The sequence below is a fragment of the Dreissena polymorpha genome, chromosome 9 (assembly GCF_020536995.1).
Source record: "Dreissena polymorpha isolate Duluth1 chromosome 9, UMN_Dpol_1.0, whole genome shotgun sequence".
In the NCBI taxonomy this organism is placed as follows: domain Eukaryota; kingdom Metazoa; phylum Mollusca; class Bivalvia; order Myida; family Dreissenidae; genus Dreissena; species Dreissena polymorpha.
Genome location: NC_068363.1, coordinates 61,643,859 through 61,666,825, shown reverse-complemented (window position 1 = coordinate 61,666,825; position 22,967 = coordinate 61,643,859). Strand labels below are relative to the sequence as shown.

The 22,967-nt window shown below is 35.2% G+C and overlaps 1 protein-coding gene across 1 annotated transcript; it reads left to right on the top strand.

Moving 5' to 3' along the window:
• Positions 1-15,235: 15,235 nt before the first annotated feature.
• On the top strand, positions 15,236-16,753 carry LOC127846443 (uncharacterized). Its single transcript, XM_052377695.1, has 3 exons — positions 15,236-15,548; positions 15,734-15,910; positions 16,031-16,753. Exons 1-3 carry the CDS (start codon positions 15,441-15,443, stop codon positions 16,277-16,279), a joined length of 534 nt encoding a protein of 177 aa, XP_052233655.1. The 5' UTR covers positions 15,236-15,440; the 3' UTR covers positions 16,280-16,753.
• Positions 16,754-22,967: the final 6,214 nt, after the last annotated feature.

The following is a 22,967-nucleotide window of genomic DNA, read 5'->3' as shown; positions in this document are numbered from 1 at the left end:
TTTCATGAAACTTGAAACATGGATAAATGGCAATATGGATATTAGGCACTTCATTTCATTTTGTTCCTATGACAACAATTATGGTTGCTATGGCAACACATAAAAAACAAGAAACCGTCGGAGAAGGGTGATGCTCCCTCATTGCACTATATGTTCAGATAAAAGGAAACGTCTTGAGGGCACAGTAGTTGGGGGGACAAGAATTTTTTTATAGAAAATTTCAAAGGGCCATTACTCTGTGAAAAATCATCCGACCAGAACCTGCTGATAATATGCACATCTCCTCTTGGTAGTGAAGCTTCCCATAAAGTTTCATTGAATTCCGGTCATTAGTTGCTTAGAAATAGCCCGGACAAGAATTGCACTATATGTACAGTTAATGGAAAATTTCAAAGGGCCATAACTCTGTGAAAAATCATCCAACCAGAACCCACTGATAATATGCACATCTCCTATTGGTAGTGAAGCTTCCCATAAAGTTTCATTGAATTCCGGTCATTAGTTGCTGAGAAATAGCTCGGACAGGAATTGCGCTATATGTACAGTTAATGGAAAATTTCAAAGGGCCATAACTCTGTGAAAATTCATCCTACCAGAACCCGCTGATAATGTGCACATCTCTTGGTAGTGAAGCTTCCCATAAAGTTTCATTGAATTCCGGTCATTAGTTGCTGAGAAATAGCCCGGACAAGAATTGCACTATATGTACAGTTAATGGAAAATTTCAAAGGGCCATAACTCTGTGAAAAATCAACCGACCAGAACCCACTGATAATATGCACATCTCCTATTGGTAGTGAAGCTTTCCATAAAGTTGAATTCTGGTCATTAGCTGCTGACAAATGCGACACATCACCAACTAAATATGTTTTGAAATTACAAATTTTCCCAGAATAATTGTATAACATTATTCATCTAGCCGCCAAGTGCATTAATCTGCGCTCAACCGCTGTTGGGTATTTTCCTGTTTAGTAACACCTTAATACCATCATTTTTAAACTGATAACGGAAATAACGAAATATCTTTTTTTTATAAGCGTACGTGCTTGAATTAATGTTACTTGTTGAAATTTAGTTAACTCTTATGGACAACATCTTTTAACATTTTAATTTTGGACATATTGCAAGTTACCGACAGATTCGTTTTTATAAAATGATACAGTAAAACAAGAAGGCCACCTAAGAGGAGTCGGTTTATTCAATCTTTACCAAATGTCAAACTTTACCTAGATATTGTCCAGACAAACATCCTGGGCTAGTTTCATTATTATTGAACCAAAACACAGGCGTATGGAGTGTTTTTGTTTTTGTAAGATTTGACCTGGTTACCTATATTTTGAGTTGACCCCCTCATCAAACATCAAAATTTGCTTTTAAAAATAACAAGGGCTGTTTGTAAAACATGCATGCCCCCCATATGGGCTGTCAGCTGTAGTGGCAGCCATTGTATGATTACGTTTTTTGTCACTGTGACCTTGACCTTTGACCTAGTGACCTGAAAATCAATAGGGGTCATGTGCCTGTCATGATCAATGTACCTATGAAGTTTCATGATCCCAGGCGTAAGCATTCTTGAGTTATCATCCGGAAACCATTTTACTGTTTTGAGTCACTGTGACCTTCACCTTTGATCTAGTGACCTGAAAGTCAATAGGGGTCATCTGCCAGTCATGATCAATGTCCCTATGAACTTTCATGATCCTAGGCGTAAGCATTCTTGAGTTATCATCCGGAAACCATTTTACTGTTTCAAGTCACTGTGACCTTGACCTAGTGACCTGAAAATCAATAGGGGTTATCTGCCAGTCATGATCAATGTACCTATGAAGTTTCATGATCCTAGGCCTAAGTATTGTTGAGTTATTATCCAGAAACCATTTTACTATTTCCAGTCACTGTGACCTTGACCTTTGACCTAGTGACCTGAAAATCAATAGGGGTCATCTGCCAGTCATGATCAATATACATATGAAGTTTCATGAACCTAGGTGTAAGCATTCTTGAGTTATCATCCGGAAACCATCTGGTGGGGACGGAGACCACACGACACCAGTACATAATATAATCTGCAAATGTGGTCCTAAACTGCATCCGAGAACGAGTCACTGTGACCTTGACCTTTGACCTAGTGACCTCAAAATCAATAGGGGTCATCTGCCAGTCATGATCAATGTACCTATGAAGTTTCATGATCCTAGGCATAAGCGTTCTTGAGTTATCATCCGGAAACCATCTGGTGGGGACAGAGACCCAATGACACCAGTACATAATATAATCTGCAAATGTGGTCCTAAACTGCATCCAAGAAAGAGACACTGTGACCTTGACCTTTGACCTAGTGACGTCAAAATCAATAGGGGTCATCTGCCAGTTATGATCAATGCACCTATGAAGTTTCATGATCCTAGGTGTAAGCATTCTGGAGTTATCATCCGGAAACCATCTGGTGGACGGACGGACGGACATACAGACGGACCAACATGTGCAAAACAATATACCCCCTCTTTTTCGAAGGGGGGCATAAATATTATGACCAAGATTAATAAAATTTGAAACAAATTGTGACCTCTAGAGTGTTTACAAGGATTTTGTATAATATAATGAAAATTTGAACAATCTAAGGGCAATAATTATGGCATTAATTAATTGATTTTGCTCATTATCAAACTTGACGGAGATCTTTGAGCAACTTTGATAAAGAGTGTTTACGGACGGAGGACAAAGACCAATCCTAAAACCTTACCTGAGCAATCAGGTGAGCTATAGTGTGTTTCACCGATCTGAGCCATTTTCCAACTTGTCTGAGAAATTAATAAAACCAATGTATTGAATAAGTTTCACGATGATTAAGCAAAATATGTGACTTCTAAAGTGTTCGATCACAAGGTTTCTCTCTCTCTCTCTATATATATATATAGTCACATATCAGGTGAGCTTTTGTGACCGGTCTTTGTCCGTCGTCTGTCCGTCCGTCCGTGGTCCGTCCACATTTGTTCGTAAACACTCTAGAGGCCACATTTATTTCCGATCTTCATGAAACTTGGTCAGAAGATTTGTCCCAATGATATCTTGATCTAGTTCGAAACTGGGTCAAAAACTAGGTCACTAGGTCAAAACAAGAAAAACCTTGTAAACACTGTAGAAGTCCCATTTCATGCCCAATCTACATGTAACTGTGTCAAAATGTTTGCCTTAATGATATGTTGGTTGAGTTCAAAAGTGGTTCCGGTCCGTTGAAAAACATGGCCGCCAGTGGGCGGGGCAGTTTTCCTTATATAGCTATATAGAAACCTTGTAAACACTCTAGAAGTCACAATTTTTGCCCAATCATCATGAAAGTTGGTCAAAATATTGGTTTAAGTAATATCTCGGACGAGTTCGAAAATGGTCCAGATCAGTGAGAAAAAAATGGCCGCTAGTGGGCGGGGCATTTTTCTCTATATGTATATATGGAAATCATGTGAACACTAGAAGTCACATTTTTGGCTCAATTTTCATGAAAATTAGTCAAAATATTTGATTTAATGATATGTTGGTTGAGTTCAAAAGTGGTTTTGGTCCGATGAAAAACATGGCCTCCAGTGGGCGGGGCAGTTTTCCTTATTTGGCTATAGAGAAACCTTGTAAACACTCTAGAAGTCACAATTTTTGCCCAATCATCATGAAAGTTGGTCAAAACATTGGTTTTATTAATATCTCGGACTAGTTTGAAAATGGTCCAGATCGGTGAAAAAACATGGCTGCCAGTGGGCGGGGCATTTTTCTCTATATGTATATAGTGAAAACATGTGAACACTCTAGAAGTCACATTTTTGGCCCAATTTTCATGAAATTTGGTCAGAAGATTTGTTTCGTTGATACAAGAGTCAAGTTTGAAAATGGTTCCGGTCAGTTGAATAACATGGCTGCTGGGGGGGGGCAGTTTTCTTATATTTATATAGTAATAAGGCTTGTGAACACTCTAGAACTCCCATTATTTGCCCGATCATGAAACTTGGTGAAAAGATTGGTTTTATATATATCTCAGATGAGTTCGCAAATGGTCCCGATCGGTAAAAAAACATAGCCGCCAGGGGATGGGGCAGTTTTCCTTCAGGTGAGCTAAAAATCACCAGCATATATTCACACTTTAACAACTGAGCAACATCACTTATCCTAATTACTCGATAACCCGTGAAAACCTGTTTATCCTCCCTTTGATTTTTTATTTGAATTTAACCTTGATATTTTTATAATTACATTCTTACCTAATTACTTTATTTATACCACAAATAAACATCCTTTGACAACACCAGTTAATTTTTTTTGTAAACAGGATTAAACAAGGAAAATGTTTGAAAATTAAGGCCATTCTCTAAACATGATTAAAGAAGGAAAAAAAATGATTTTTTCACAGTTTGAATATGAAGGTTATTCCCTCTTTTTCTGCAAAGTATCACATTTCAATTATACAATAGGAAAAACAAACATTTTAGACTTAATAACACAACAGTTTTGAAGAATAAAACAATTTTTTTCCCCAACTAATTTTATTTTTCAATGATCAATATTTGAAACACAAATATATATCCTAATTACCCCCTTATCACCACAAATTACAATAAATGTCTTCTTAGAGGTCATTTGGGCCTCCTTATTGGTTCCTTAGTGGTCCTTAGTGGTTTTTAGTATGACCGCTTTGCGACATACACACGATCGGAAAATCCACAGAAAATTGCGATTGCGACACACAATCGGGAAATCCCCAGTATATCACATAAATCATAAGAAGAATGGTCCACAGCCGTCATTGAAAATATATGGGAGATTTTCAAAGTATTGAATCTTTCACAGGGCAAACGGTCTGATAAAATATTACTTGGAAAATGTCAATACTTATTTAGTTCAAATCTTTGAGATCTTATACTTACGCTATACAATTAAGAACTATTTCTTAATTTATTTACGCTAGAAATGTTGTTGCTTGTAGATATCATTAACAATGTAAACCAGTTGATTTACTTATATATGTACATGTCTCTTAGTATTTCATTTGAGTGGTTACATTTAAATAGATTTGATTATTGTGTGGCAAAAAAAGCATTTTTTGCTGATTCTGTCAATAATCTTGAACCAAAGCTGTTAAAAATCTCAATGTTTAGTTGTATAATGTTGTTTGTTTATATACCATTTGAATGCATAATAAAACTTAAAAAAACTACAAAAAACACTCATGAAACTATTGAAGTGTGTATTTTATGTTTATTTTGCACATTAGACCATTGTTACCATACTACCTATTTAGACAATGGGTGTACAAGTACATGTATTAAAAAAACGCATAAGAGTAATATGTAAACATACAGCACAGTAAACATCAACATGATAATCAGAGTGAACTAACAGAACAGTTCACACTGTAATAGATTGGAACTAGTATATTACTTGGCTTGGCCCGTTATAAATCCAATCAGATTTATGTTGACAAGTAGCGTTGAAAACTATGGATGCTCTCCTTATGAAGTCGCTTTAAGAAACTGTTACAAAAGTGTGACCTAGACAAAATCTATTATAAGCCTTGGTGACCTTGACCCCAGTGACCTCAAACCTCATCAAAAGGTAGACGTCCATGCAAGGTACCTACACGCCAAATATGTAAGAGATCGGTTAACCATATTGAAGGCGCTATGAGAAACTGTAACAAAAGTGTGACGGAAGGAACTACGTTAGGAAGGAAGGACAAACTGGCAACTTAATGCTCCACCGAAAAAAATTCGGGGAGCATAATAAAACCACATCAGATTTCATTGCCACATTTTATTTACCATGTGCAATTGTTTTTAAATGTCATGGTGCCAAGGCAAAAATACAAATAAAGTTGGTCGCTTTAATGGCTCTTTAGTATAAGCATACAAAATTTGTGAAACAAATATTTAAAACTAGAGGATAGTGTTGGTCCATATGCTCACCTGAATAAAGACAAGGAATGAGACTGTCAATAGTAAACAATATTATGCATTGAGTAAACTGCATGATTTTCCCTCCTTTTCTTGCAGAAAAGTAAACAAGGTAGGCCTAATACTTTTCAGTCAGTAGTCAAGAAAACAAATTCTTTAAATGGATAAAATTTAGACTATAATTATTTTGTTTTGTCTCTTGTCTATTAGCATTAGTGCAAATATGCACCATATCTGATGTTCTGCATTTTCCTTTGTAGGTATAGCTTGTAAACCTTATTAAATTAAGTAATTTTCAGTGTGTTAACAGACGTAATGCAAAAGTCATGGACTTTAAAACTATTAAGACATTTACTATTGTCACTATTGTGCTTGAACGATTTTGAAGACAAATGTTTAATTCACAGAGTTACAGCTTTGCTATCAATGTTGTTCAGGAGCTCAAGCAGACACCGAGGTAAGTTCAAACTAATTTTCAAGAAACATGACAATATAAAGCTTCACATAGATCCCCATGTAAGCCCAGCAACTTCAAACACAGAAACAAGATACATTATGCAAAAAGCAAACAAAAACTGGTAATCAGTAAAATTTAATTTGTTTGTTAGACAAGAAAAGATACACATACTGATTTACATGTATGTCCCTTGCAAAAAGTTAACCAACTTTCATACCAAAACACTCTTAAACCAACATAAAACTGTGTTTTTTCTAAGTTTTTCTGAGCGGAAGTTGGTTTTTGCTAATAAAAGCAAGTTTTATGTGAGCTAAACTGTGCTTAACTGAGTTTAAAGTTTGTTTTTTAAAGTAGATGTGTGTTAAAGCGATTTTTTTTGCTGTAAGAAGTTGGTTTTGTATGTGTCAAAAGTGAGTCTTTATGAGTTGGTTTATGTGAGTTTAAGTGTGTCTTTTTGTTTCATAAGCGAGTCTTTTACAATAGAAGTTGGTCTTTTTTTAAACAGAAGTGGGTTTAAGCGAGTTTAAGTTGGTCTTTTTATAAATAATTTGAGAGCCGCAACAAGGCTAAAAGACTCACTTTAACACACTTTGCAATAAGTTGGTCTTTTGTTTATTAACATAACCCAACAATAAAACAATAATTCTTCAACTAGGTCTTTGTTTCATGTTTATAGCCATATATTTTATTAAGGTTAATTGTAAAGGGGCTTTTTTTACAGCTTTTTTCCATTGCACCTTTTGTACATTTGTGGGCTCCCCATAATTTTAAGGAAATATTGGATGAAAATTGCTCTTTCAGAACATCACAGGTTCACAGATACTATAAAAATGTTAAAATGTTCAAACTTAGTTTTATACCTGAATATGAAATTGTTTGTCTTTCACTTTGAATCAATACATAAATATTATTATAAGAACAATCACACATCTATAAAAATGTGATTACTTCCATTTAATTCATGTTCTTTGGAGAATTCAATAGACTTACAGTGTGTTTTTTTATTCATTTTTTTAGGGGGAGGGGGACACTGTTTCTATAATAAATAAAACTAGTTTCAGTGTGAAAGTCTTGATTAATATATGGAAACTTATGTGGGCTTGCCAACATCAATTATATCTCCTCAACATAAAACCAATAACTATTTTAACTTTCTTATACTGATATTTAACCCCAATACAATTAATGTCTACCACATTGACCTTTAACATACAATTTAAAAGGCAATAAAAATAATATTTATAATATTTTATGCACACATAAAAGATTTTATGTCATTGTACGTTTTCTTAATTGTTGAACATTATATTGGTTCAAGCCTTATATTTAATTACTTGTGTATAACCTCAGTGTGGAGTCACATGGGCTCTTTTGACCAATCAAATTCAGTGTTGGCCATTGTGGCCCTTTGTATCCTTTTAGACTAACGAGGAATCCAATATGGTCGAAATTAACAATTACGCTCTTAGGCGATACTTCCAAGGATTAATTTTAATAGGATATGATGCCGTTTCATTCCGTTTATGTGAAGGATTATCTCTCGTTGTACGAAGACTTACACCAATGGTGTTATCCCGTGTGATACTAAGTTTAAAGGGCAGTTGAACGAGTACACATGCTTATCACAATCAGTGCCGTGTGCAGAAAACTTTGCGATGTATACGCAGTCTACCGTGAAAGGTTTCCAAGATGGCGGCGCCCACAGCGTAATTAGCGCATATCGCCAGTCACTTTTTTTATGCTGATCAGCTACACAGTTGTCGCTGCCCTGTATCAGTCATACTGATTCAGTTCAGATAAGTATTCAAATATCGTGTTAACATTTGTGCCTGACTTTAAGTTCTGGCTGTTTAAATTATTATTTTTTTCTGCCTTTTTAAGAATGATGATCAATTCGGGTCAGCTCTATATATCTTGTATATTTATTATTGTCTTTTTTAATTTAAAGTTCAGCCTGGGCTTATACTTTATGAATATTTACGACACATTTGTATTGTCAGTTTAGCTGGGTTTCCCACTGTCACATTAACAGATGTCTTCACGTTTTTATGAAATAAACAATGAAACACCCTTTCATTTTAGTCTATATTACCATACCTCATTTATATGGTCAACGTGTGTATTTTAAAATTCTTGTGATGTGTTTTGTTGTGCTATTGTTGTTCATGTTTTCTTTATGGCAATTATTTGGTCGTAATATTTTCTTTAACATATCCTTGTTAAGTCTGTAACTACTAAAAACTATAAGTAATTTTAATATTCTTAAAAGCTTCATATTCATATATATATATATCTTATTTGTATGTGGTGTGGTGTGTCTTATAGTCACAATGTAATTTTAACCTTCAAGTTTTGTCTTGTAGTCACATCTGGTCAGTCTATTTGTGACTTGTAGTCACAATAGTTCACATAAGGTTATACCCAAGGAGTGTCCGTAAAGGTGACCGGTAGCTGCAGAATCCCCCAGCCCAAGCCAGAGAACAGAAATATCCTTTCACGTATCCTTCAGTTAATGAAAAAGCGTGTCTTTATGATGCCAAAAACTTGCTGAAGTTTCTTTCTACATTTTTATTTATCAAACTATTTTCCATTATTATACTTTCATTAATGCTTCATAAGTGTAATATCTATCAATTTTATTTTTTTTTTATATCAATTTTATGTACAGGTATATGTTTTGTAAACACATTTTGATTTATATAATTATATACATAGGTGTGTCATCAAATAAGCAAGTTTCAGGTTTCAAGTATTTGTGTACGTATAACATTTGTGCTCATTATAAGCAACACATATGTATTTGTATCTATCTAAAACACACTCTATAGTGTTATTGTCACTAAAAGCCATGCTCGCTATTTAATATACTATCATTTACCGGTATGTGTCTTTATGTACTTAAGTCATGAACAATGTGAATCATATTCACAATCTTGAACTCGTGGGTTATATACTGTATGAATTATAAAAAAAGCGGCTCTTCTTAACATTTTATTATGTTTTCAACTCACAGTAAATTTTACAATAGGATTTTGGAGACAATTATTTATAATCTCTTTCGCAATATTAATGTAATTTTTGTTATCTGTCATTATATTTTCAAGATTATACCAAGTTTAAATCATTTTAATCATCTGTTCTGTATGCTGCTGGTTTTATAATATATACACGCTGTTAGTTATCATTTCAGGCCATACCTACCTCTCAACACCGCAATACAAAGGACCTGTCCGCTGGCTGGCACTTCCTGTACAAGTACTACAAAGGGGCGATAAGGCACGTTTCCAGCCCTTCCTTTGAACACTACATTAAACCTGCCTACCTCTCAACACCCCAATACAGAGGACCTGTCCGCTGGCTGGCACTTCCTGTACAAGTACTACAATGGGACGATAAGGCACGTTTTCAGCCCTTCCTATCGAACACTACATTAAACCACGAAGGACCAGAACGAACAATTACGGCTAGAAACAGGAAGACTTCACTCTTCAGAACATTGTGTTTTATCTAGTGATCTTCAGTTTTTTAGTTTTATATGTCATACTTATACATTTTTAATGTTATGTCCGATTATAGTTATCAGCTCAGGCTGATACTAATGGTTTAGTTCTCTCCGAAGTAAGTATGTATATGCCTGATTAAAAAATTTTCAGTTTAGACTGATATTGATGTTATAGTTCTCTACGAAGGAACTATTTTTATGCAGGCCTTGATTATATTTTTCAATATTCGGCCTGATTTTGCGTATACCGTTCAGGCTGATATTGTTGTTATAGTTCTCTACGCAGGAACTATGTTTATGAAGGCCTTGCTTATTCATTTTTCAATATTTGGCCTGATTTTGCTTATACCGTTCAGGCTGATATTGGTATTATAGTTCTCTACGCAGAACTATGTTTATGCAGGCCTTGCTTATTTATTTTTCAATATTTGGCCTGATTTTGCTTATACCGTTCAGGCTGATATTGTTATTATAGTTCTCTACGCAGAACAATATTATAGTTCTCTACGCAGAACTATGTTATGCAGGCCTTGCTTTTATATTTTCCATTATTCAGCCTGATTTTAGTTATACCGTTCAGGCTGATATGGATGTTATAGTTCTCTACGCAGAACTATTTTTATGCAGGCCTTGCTTATTATTATTTTCCAATATTCAGCCTGATTTTAGTTGGACCGTTCAGGCCGATATTGATATTTTAGTTCTCTACGCAGAACTATGTTTATGCAGGCCTTGCTTATTATTATTTTCCAATATTCAGCCTGATTTTTGTTGGACTGTTCAGGCCGATATTGATATCTTAGTTCTCTACGAAGGAACTATGTTTATGCAGGCTTTGCTTATTATATTTTACAATATTCAGCCTGATTTTAGTTGGACCGTTCAGGCCGATATTGAGATTTTAGTTCTCTACGAAGGAACTATATTTATTCAGGCTGTGCATATATTTTTCTATATTCAAACTGATTTTCAGTATTCCATTCAGGCTGATATTGATGTTATGGTTCTCTACGAAGGAACTATGTTTTATGCAACCCTTGCTTATATTTTTCAGTATTCTTCCTGATTTTAGTTATTCCGTTCAGGACGATATTGAGGATATAGTTCTCTACGAAGGAACTAAATTTATGCATGATTTTAGTTATTCAGTTCAGTCCATGCTTATATTTTTCAATATTCTGCAGGATTTTAGTTATTCAGTTTAGGCTGATATTGATACTATAGTTCTCTTGGAAGGAGCTATTTTACCTAAGTTGGGTACCAGATCAGGTCATGAATGTACTTACATGTTCCGTCTGATTCAGATATCTGGACATGCCATGCATATATTTATCTTTTAATTTCTGCCCAGTCAGGCATCGTTGGGGTTTACTCTACCCCTCAAACTAAACTTATTTCTATTTCTTATGACCAAAGTTTTTAACTTATTTTCCCTGTTTTTCTTATTGGTATGTGCCAATTTTACCGTATATGCCAATCTTAACGGGTAGTTATTCTAACAGTTCTAGTGTCAACACATCTTTCCCATTATAAACCTGTGTGTTGGCGTATTATACGAATAAAATTGCCTTCTGCCCGATAATCTTCATCTCCCAAAAGATGCTTCTGGGTCTAAGATTTTGAAGCTACTGTTGGGTATATTAGTTTTTCATATCTCTGAGTTAAAGGGAATGTCGCCCCACAGGGATCTGCCACATCCCTATGTAAATAATCACGCTCCACTAAGTCACACCAAATAAGATCAATACTTTTCCTAGGTTTTGTCCTCGAAAGCCATTACATATATATTTTCCATCATAATCCATTACCCTTTTTACTTTGCTTACTCATAAGCGATAATCGTTAGCCCAGTTCTTTCACGTTTTAAATCACGGGCTTGTTACCCGAGCTGTTCCATATGGTTATTCCCACAGATATTCCTCTGGATTATTGGTATTTGTTGTATATGTCTCTTTAACTGTCTGCCAGTTTACATCTGCAGCCCAATTGTTTATTAAATTTTGATTGGTCGCTCTTTTTCAAGTACATTCCGAATCTTACTTTTGTCAAGGTTTTTCATATTATCTATATATGTTAACTGACAGTTTATTGTTCAAATGGTCTTTTACTCACTTACTGGTACATGTACTTCATGCCAATGCTGGTTGTCTGTCGGTTCCAAACCACAGCTCCATAGTTGTACTACACAGTACATTATTGCTTTCCCTGTTTATGTGTTACAATTATTAATTTGCTTTTGTTGTGTTGCTTGACTGTTTATGTTTAACCAACAGTTTAACCCGGCAGGTAACCTTTTACCTATTACCAAGGTCTGTTATTAAGGCAATGTTTGTCTTTTTTATCTCATTGTCTGATAGTTTAAGAATGCAGTTCCATTGTTTTACTATATGATTGCTTACTCCTGTATGGGTACATATTTTTACTTTTGTTGTTCTGCTGTACAATCTATGTTTACCTGATAGGTAAAGGGTGCAGATTGTATTTAAAATTTTACCAATACCCTTTATTCAAGCCAATATGTGTTAAATACTTATCATATGTTGTCTGATGGTTAAGGGCAGCCCCTACATTGTTTTACACTGGGTTCATGATATCATACTACTTAACCACTACATTTTAATATTTTGCTTCGTCAGGTTCTTGTACATTTAAGGTTAATCTTATAGTTTAAAGCTGCACATTCATTTTCACCTCTTAACAGGTACCTGTACTTAGTCTTAATTCCAAAATCTGTTGTATACATCTGTTTGGTCATCTTGTTGGTTTAAGGCCGCAGCTCCATTGTATAACATATTATTGTTTACTTTCTTATCGATACAGGTAATTTTTCACCTATAACAAAGGCCTGTAATTAGGGCCATATCTGTTGTATATATCTCCTATGCATGATGGTTTAGGGCCACAGATCCATTGTTTTCCTATATTATTGCCTACTTTTTACCGTTACATCTTTTTTATATTTATTTTCGTTGCTTTGCTTTACAATTTATGTTAACCTGACAGTTTAAGGCTGCAGGTAATTTTTCATCTATTAATAAGGCTGCTGTTTAAGGCAAGTATCTGTTGCTTATATCTCCTATGTTGTCTGGCGGTTTAGTGCTCGGATCGGGGATTATACTATATTATTGATTGCCTACTCTTTTACCGGTACGTTGTCTTATTTTATGGTGTGTTGCTTTGCCGTACAATTTATGTTTACCTGACAGTTTAAGGCTGCAAGCAAACGTTTCACCTTTTAACAAGGCTGTTTATTAAAGCCATTATTTGTTGGATATATCCCCTATGTTGTATGACAGTTTAAGGCCGCAGGTACATGGTGTTTTTTTTTCATGATTGCTTACTCCTTTAAGTGTGCATCTTCTTACTTTACTTTTGTTGTTTTGCTGTAAAAGTTACGTTTCCCTGACAGTTTAAGGCTGCAGGTAGTCTTTCACCAGTTTTACTAGCGCTTATACTTTATACAAATATTGGTTGTTTTATGTCTGACTGGTTAAGGTCGCAGCTCCAATTATTTACATATAGGTCTAAGTCAATTTTGTTGACAATTAGGTTAAGCAGTTCTTATTAACACTGCTTTTTTCTGGCAGTGTTTTTCTTATGGAGCATACACATATAATTAAGTTATGCTTATTCTAGTGATCGTTGAACACCAATCCTATTGTTTTCAATTAATTTACTTCACTAGGTTTTATAATTTGTTATTAATTAGCAGATGGATGATTTAAGCCTAGGGGCTCTTAACAAATCAAAGCTTATAATGCTTATTTGTCCTTAATTTTTACATATCTGCCCTTAATCGTAAGGCTACGTTTATATTCATTCAGGGGCAACTACCCCCTTTTCGAATTGCGGTCCTCTCCCGTACTTCATGGGCGGCGGGGTTCCCGTTCCGGTCCCCTTTGTGGCGTGTTTTTACCACCCATTATGCCTTTCTGGAAAGAATCTGTTCTATTTTTATCTTTTTTATGGCATTTTATAATAAATGCCCGTTTTCAATCAACAATATTGTGTTTGTTCTTTCCTTCAAGTCATACGAGTCCGTCCGGTCTATGACCTTTTCATTACCACCGAGGACAATACATAAATAATATTTTATGCACACATAAAAGATTTTATGTCATTGTACGTTTTCTTAATTGTTGAACATTATATTGGTTCAAGCCTTATATTTAATTACTTGTGTATAACCTCAGTGTGGAGTCACATGGGCTCTTTTGACCAATCAAATTCAGTGTTGGCCATTGTGGCCCTTTGTATCCTTTTAGACTAACGAGGAATCCAATATGGTCGAAATTAACAACCCACCTCCACCCCTTCTCCGCCATAAGGTTTTGACTCCCGTACTATGTATGTTTTTACCTGTGTGTAAAACACATTTGTTTCTTATTTTACTGTTATACGCATCAAATATTTTTCTTTTATACTTATTTTGGGCGTGTTTTTCCCGCCGTCATCACATTCAAATTCATGTTTTTGTATGTGTATATACGCCTGGCGTGTTTTTACCACCCATTATGCCTTTCTGGAAAGAATCTGTTCTATTTTTATCTTTTTTATGGCATTTTATAATAAATGCCCGTTTTCAATCAACAATATTGTGTTTGTTCTTTCCTTCAAGTCATACGAGTCCGTCCGGTCTATGACCTTTTCATTACCACCGAGGACAATACATAAATAATATTATTATTTGCTAACACCATTCAGCATGTTATATTGAAATATTCACAATTAAATATAATATGCTTAGGGTGCTGTGTATTATTCAATAAATACATATATGTTGGTGTTAAAATCAGTGGCTATTTCTCAGATTTATTAATTGGCTGACACACATAAGAGATTAGCCCCCCCCAATTAAATCATAAACATTAATCCTTATCAGTGCTCCATCTAGAGGCCTAACAAAGGGGTGTTGATAGACTTTTGATTGGTCCAGCCATCAACATAAATCTACCTTTTTTGTTACCTGTTGATCCGAAAACACTCTACACATGTATTTAGCAACCTTATAAAGATCATAAAACCCGGCATAGGTGCGAGTGTGCTAGACAATGGCTTCATTCGATCATGAATGACGGGGTCGGAGTAATTAAAGAAAACAACATCTGTTTAATGCATTAACGATGTGTGAACAAGTGTGTGCTTCAATAAGAATAAAAAATGATAGTTTGATTGGTTATGAAAATAAATTGATAAGTGTCTATGAAACAATAACGGTTTCGTTCATTAGTGTCAATTCATAAATCAATTTAATAGGTTATGTTGTAACGTAATTTATGACGAAATTATTTGTGTATCTGTGTATGCGTAAATAGTGACTTTAAATAAACTGCTTTAATATGCAAAACTACTATATCTATACATTTTAGTCGCGCTCTGTAAAAATGGGGTTTAATTGATGTGCGAAAAGTATTTCTATTTTTTTTAAACTATTTTACGTAATGAATTAAGTATTTGTATATCAGTTACCGTTATATTTTCCCGTTTACAGAAACAGACAAAGAAGCAAGCTGTGTGGCGATGCAGCGTGCGACGGAAAGCGTTTATGTGTACCGCGTCGGTCACGCAAGAGGGTGACATATTTCAAGGGAAAGGGACGCACACTCACGCTGCTGACCCTTTGATGCGGAAGAAAGTGGAATTGAAACGTAATGTAAGTTAGAATGGCGTGTTTATATATGTACGAAGTTTTGATAAAATAGAGAAAATGAAACGTAATATAAATTATTGATATATTGATGTAAAAAGTTATTTAATCATATCTTGTTTAGTTGTATATATAAAATGTACGATGTTTTGAGAAAATAGAGAATATATGTATGTTGTATTCTTGTTCAGTTAAAGACAGAGGCTGTGGCTGATGTGTTCGCGGCCTCCTGTAGATTGGTTGATGACCATATGAAAGTTTTCGAGGCCATAGATTTTAACCTGCCCAAGCCGCAGACATTGACGAGGATCCTCAACTGTGCCCGAGAGAAGCATCGGCCAACAGATCCATCATCACTTGACTTTGAGGTAAATTTATGAGATGAATTGCTCATTTTCAATATACGTATAATATACAAACATTGTATTTATTTCTAATATAAAAAAATGATGGTCATCACATGCATATTCTCATTAAAATAACAACAGGTGGACACAGACTTCATCGGAGATCGTTTTCTACGCGGTGATGAGCGTGTAGACGGGGAACGTCACCTCATCTTCGCCAGCGACGATCAGCTTAGCAGACTCCAGCAGTCAAACCGCTGGTTCGTCGACGGCACGTTCCACGTCGTCCGGAAGCCTTTTTATCAGCTTCTATCCGTGCACGCATTCCTACGACACGAGGATTGTCTGAAGATTATTATGCTACTGCAGACTATGGTGTATTTATGCTGATAATTATAATGATGATGATTTAAATGCTGATGTTTCTTATGCTGATTATTATGATGAGGATAATTTTGATGATCATTATTATTATGCTGATGATTGTGACTCTTATGATGAGTGATGATGATTAATATTTATATGATGATTATTATGATGATCTAATTGCATTATTGATAAAATAAACAACTTGTGTGCAGTAAATTATGTAGTATGTAATTAGGTTAAATTAATGTATTGTGTTGTTAAGACGTATGTAATCCTTATTGTTATAACTTTAAAATTATCCAAATAAATGTAATATAAATTATTTTATAGTTTGTTTTATTTTCAAAGCCGTCTCATATTCTTGTATCTATTCTTCTCATTTCGACGACGATATACCTGAAGCAAAAGACAAAGAGAATCTTTTTTCAAATGCATTAATCCTCAATAAAGATAATATATTACTGTAATAAACAATATTCCATAGTTTTAAAGAGTTTCGACCAACATATTTGCAACCATTAATTCAAATTAAAAATGGGGCCAAAAAAGCCTGGTACCTGGGCCGAAAGAGCCTGAAAAAACCGGGGCCGAAAGAGCCGACAACCGTATAAATCAACAATAAGTTTGTTGCAAAGGAGATTCAAAGTGGATGGTTAAAGTGATATGGTCTCATAATTCATCAACTGCCTGTTTTCTTGGTATACTGAAGAACAGTTGTTTTAGGTTTGTATTTTCATTTTTGCATCACTTTTTATACGCCCGTATAAAATACGGGACGTATTATGTGAAACCCCTTGGCGGGCGGGCGGCGGGCGGGCGGCGGGCGGAAGGCATCACTTTGTCCGGACTCTAATTCAAATTGTATTCATCCGATCTTCACCAAACTTGGTCAGCAGTTGCATCTAGTTGATATCTAGGCCAAGTTCGAATATGGGTCATGCCGGGTCAAAAACTAGGTCATAGGGTCAATAAGTGCATTTTCAAAGGGGCCACTTTGTCCGGACTCTATTTCAAATTGTATTCATCCGATCTTCACCAAACTTGGTCAGCAGTTGCATCTAGTTGATATATAGGCCAAGTTGGAATATGGGTCATGCCGGGTCAAAAACTAGGTCATAGGGTCAATTAGTGCATTTTCAACGGCGCCACTTTGTCCGGACTCTAATTCAAATTGTATTCATCCGATCTTCACCAAACTTGGTCAGTAGTTGCATCTAGTTGATATCTAGGTCAAGTCCGAATATGGGTCATGCTGGGTCAAAAACTAGGTCAAAGGGTCAATTAGTGCATTTTACTTTGTCCGGACTCTAATTCAAATTGTATAAATCTTATCTTCACCAAACTTGGTCAGTAGTTGCATCTAGTTGATATCTAGGCCAAGTTCGAATATGGGTCATGCCAGGTAAAAAACTAGGTCATAGGGTCAATTAGTCCATTTTCAACAGCGCCACTTTGTCCGGACTCTTATTCAAATTGTATTCATCCGATCTTTACCAAACTTGGTCAGTAGTTGCATCTAGTTGATATCTAGGTCAAGTTCGAATATGGGTCATGTCGGGTCAAGAACTAGGTCATAGGGTCAATTAGTGCATTTTCAACGGCGCCACTTTGTCCGGACTCTAATTCAAATTGTATTCATCCGAAACTTTTAAACAACTTTTTATCCTGCGTCAAAGTGGTATGGGGGTATAAGTCACATTCAGTGACAAAGCTCTAGTTCAAGTTGAATTCACCAAACTTGGTCAGAGGTAGTATATAGATTATATATCAGTCAGGTCTGATTGGAGACATGCAACCGATTAACACATGCAATATTTTTATGCAATATTTTTATCCAGTTTTATTTTGCGATATTTTCATCGGGTTTATTTTTTTCGCGATTTTTGAAACGAGTTATTTTTAACAACATGTTTATTGGTAAGTTTAATTTTTCCTTCAATCTAATCATGATTTCCACAGGTACATGAGTTTTTCACTGTGCATGGGTACTATAGAAAGGCAACTGTTTATCATTGTCATCAACCTAAAATCAATTTTTTAAATTGATTTTATGCTTATACACAAGGAAATTTTCAATTCTTTCTCATATCATCGAAAGAAATGCAGCATTTCGTCAACTTTATCGTTACTATGTCTTAAGTATATTTTTAAACAGTCGTCTTTCTAAACAATGCAGCTTCAGATGATGTCAGTTCAGAATGTATTCTTGTATATCTCAGTGTATACTATTGCATGCTGAATGGAATATATTTTCTAGCTTTTATTAGTATGCGTTTGTGTGTAATTGCTTCTAATTTCAGTACCACTGTAACTTACCTGAACTCTGCATTGTTCCATGACATACCTCCTAGAGCATTCTCTAACTGTACCTAACACATTCTGCTCAATTTCAAAGAAAAAGATGAAACACAAAATTTCACTTTGAATAATGTCATATTTTTTCTTCCTGATAGCCATAGTAGTAGTTAGAGAGTGCGTGGTCTACCCGGTTAACACTGTAGCACATCCACATTGCTAGTTCTTCATTAATCATCACATGTATTCCCATACCTAACCACTTTCAGCGCTTCCCACATTGTTAGTACTTCATTAATCATCACATGTATTCCCATACCTAACCACTTATAGCGCTTCCAAATCTTTGATGTTGTCTTGTTCCTCTTTTTACTGTACCTCTTTGATCAAATTAGTTGGTGGATTTTCTGCAGTGGCTGAATGTCATGGGGTTTTTATTTCGATTTATTCATATTTCAATATTAAAGGTATGTGGATTGTTTGTAAAGACCATTTAAAGACACCTATTATGTTTCATCCTGCACCCAATTAGTAAAGATAAATAATCTGATAAAAATGAAAGTACACTTTTGAAGCTCAAAATACATTGTATCAAAGTAGTCTAGATTTTATTTAAGCTCGTCATCACCAGTAACCATGTTTCCAAAACTATTTGTAACTTACAACTGTTTGCTCTAAATTATGTTTGGTAATTATATGAATGCACAGTATTTAGATAAAATCATACAGCCACATACCTTCACCAACATGTAGTATAACCTTGCGATGCCAGGACTCAATATAACTGTACTGTTACATGGAAGCATGTCTTTTAAATAATTATGATTGTAATTTAGCTTGGAGTCTGACTCTGTCTATTTGAAAACTTACAAACCTAGCTATAACAGTGAATATTTTGGCTGTGCTTTTGGCATTTTTTAATAAACACATTCTTATGAATGGTAACCAAAGTCATAATTCATTGAGATTTAGTCGACTTGCTCTTATTAACCACATATACTCTTCACCTTCAGTATATTAATGTTGAGTTCTGGTGTTGGTCACTGCTTTATGGGTGAGTGTTGCACATGCTTCGCATCTGCTTTCAGACCATGAATTCAATTAAAGCAAGCTGCGAAGAATTAAAAAAGATAGCGCTCCAGATGACTGGACTGGCAACAACAATCTCTGTTGGAGGGATGACCAAAGACAAAATGACCATGTTAAATGAACTTAATGACAGTGTCAATTCACACTGTAACCTAATTGTCGGTGCATCAGGAAAAATAAATCAAGCACTGGAGGACAGTCATGCAAAAGTTTCATGTCTTAGGAAAGACCTCCAGAGTTCTAAAAAGGGGAAATTTGATGTGGACGAAAAAAACAAAAACCTACAAAAACAACTTGATGAGATGAAAGTCGATCTCAATGACAGTAAACAATTACTAGATGGTGTGTTAGATGAGAACTTTGATGAGGATGATTCTCTGATAGTCCATTCAGAAAAAGAAGAGCAAGACAGGAAGAAAGAAAGTGATGCAAGGAAAGGAAAAGGCAAGAGGCTAATGAGTGAAGAAGAAAAGAACAAAGATGATACAGACAGTGTCCAGATGGAACAAAGGAAAGTAAGAAAGATCAAGGAAAATGATGGTGCCACGACTTCCACTGATGGAAATGATAAGCTGCAGTGGACATCCACACGCATTAAAGGAGATGATCTACAAGAGGAAAAGAGTGATGATCCTGGAGATGAGGAAGAACACTAGATTAAAACAAGAGCACCGCCTTGCGGGTGCAGACCGCTCATCTATTTTCTTTTTATAGGAGAAGGGACTCTCATTTTCAATCACAAAGGAGGGAGGGGTGGAGTGAAGAGGGGTGCATTGTGTGGGGGTGTGGACATTTATTACATTATCTTCCAAAAATGCCAAAAAAAAGGGGAAAAAAAAATCGGGAAGGGGGGGGGGGTGGGGGGTCGGGGGTATGGATTTTTGGGTGCGATGGTTGGACGGTATTTCAAACATAAAATAATAAAAATAAATATTTGTGTTTTTTTAACCGTTTAAAAAAAAAATTGGGGGGGGGGGGTGAGGTGGGGGGGGGGGGGAGTATAGTGTGAGGGTGTGGTGGTTATTTGTGAGATGATCTTAAAAAAAAAAAAAAAAAAATTTGGGGGGGGGGGGGGATTCGGGTGGGGGGTTGGGGGGATTCTTGGGTGCGATGGTTGGACGGTATTTCAAACATAAAATAAGCAAAATAAATTGTTTTGTTTTTTAACCGTTTAAAAAAAAAATTGGGGAGGGGGTGGGGTGGGGGGGGTATAGTGTGAGGGTGTGGTGGTTGTGAGATAATATAAAAAAAAAAAAATAAAAAAAATAAAAAAATAGGGGGGGGGATTCGGGGGGGGGGGGGAGTGGGGGGGGGGGGATTGGGGGGGGGGCACGGGCGATGGTTTGGGTGGAGTTTATTGTGGTATGTCAGGTAAGAGTTGTTTTGTCAAAGTATCAATCAAATCTAATCATAAATAAAGAAGTTATGGCAATTTTAGCAAAATTTAATAATTTGACCTTGAGAGTCAAGGTCATTCAAAGGTCAAGGTAAAATTCAACTTGCCAGGTACAGTAACCTCATGATAGCATGAAAGTATTTGAAGTTTGAAAGCAATAGCCTTGATACTTTAGAAGTAAAGTGGATCGAAACACAAAATTTAACCATATATTCAAAGTTTCTAAGTCAAAAAAGGGCCATAATTCCGTAAAAATGACATCCAGAGTTATGCAAACTGTCCCTTTACTGTACCCTTATGATAGTTTGCGAGTGTTCCAAGTATGAAAGCAATATCTATGATACTTTAGGGGTAAAGTGGACCAAAACACAAAACTTAACCAAACTTTAAATTTTCTAAGTATAAAGGGCCCATAATTCCGTTCAAATGCCAGTCAGAGCTACATAACTTTGCCTGCACAGTCCCCTTACGATAGTTAATAAGTGTTGCAAGTATGAAAGCAATAGCTTTGATACTGTAGGAATAAAGTGGACCTAAACACAAAACATAACCAAATTTTCAATTTTCTAAGTATAAAAAGGGCACATAATTCTCTCAAAATGCCAGTCAGAGTTACATTACTTTGCCTGCACAGTCCCCTTATGATAGTTAGTAAGTGTTGCAAGTATGAAAGCAATAGCTTTGATACTTAAGGAATAAAAACACAAAACTTAACCAAAATTTTCAATTTTCTAAGTATAAAAAGGGCACATAATTCTGTCAAAATGCACGCCAGAGTTATCTAACTTTGCCTGCCCAGTCCCCTCATGATAGTAAGTAAGTGTACCAAGTTTGAATGCAATAGCATTGATACTTTCTGAAAAAAGTGGACCTAAACGCAAAACTTAACCAAACTTTTCAATTTTCTAAGTATAAAAAGGGCACATAATTCAGTCAAAATGCATGCCAGAGTTATCTAACTTTGCCTGCCCAGTCCCCTCATGATAGTAAGTAAGTGTACCAAGTTTGAATGCAATAGCATTGATACTTTCTGAGAAAAGTGGACCTAAACGTAAAACTTAACCGGACGCCGACGCCGACGCCAAGGTGATGACAATAGCTCATAATTTTTTTTCAAAAAATAGATGAGCTAAAAAACTTTAAGAAGGATGTTGAAAATTTAAAGAATGAATGTGGTTTTAGTCAAAGAATGACTTTGTAGTCTTTATAAATAGAAAACTCTGTAATTATTAACATCCTTATGTGTATATATTGTTTAACCATACCTATAACCATCTGTAGTGCTTGGTGACCTTTTGTAATTCTTGTTGTGTTTTCCCCCGGTAATATTATTGTGGGCTTTTGATTTCTAATATGTATTTGTTTCAAAACTCATCACATTTTTTTTTTTTTTTTGTAATGTAAAATTGAAAATTGAAAGCTAAACCATACACTTTAATATTTGTTTGCCTTTGAAGTTAAATGCTAACTATAACCTTTAAAAACTTTAAAAAAAATGAATATTACAGTTAATTTTTCTTAGGTGAGTGGAAATAGAGTGATTTGTTATTTGCTCTTTGTTTACAAACTTAACATTACACACTCAGAGAACAATGTATAACAGTATGTTTTTCTGTTTGAATGTAACAACTTCTTTTATGACATGTTCATGAATAAAATAAAACTGGAATTTGTCAAATTCCAGGTTGAGCTGTCTGATAGTTGAAAGATGCCAAAATTGAAAAGGAAATCTCCTGTTCAAAACCAACGTGAAGATCAATTACGAAAACGTCAGTCTCGTAATGTAAGCTATTTACAATAATTTGGTATTTTGAATAGAATGTATAAATACCCTCTTTGTTCATCTATTTTTGTTAGAAGAAAATGCCACCATTTTGGTCATTTTCATGAATTCTTAGTTCTTGTTTTATTGTTATTTCAGCAAGATGC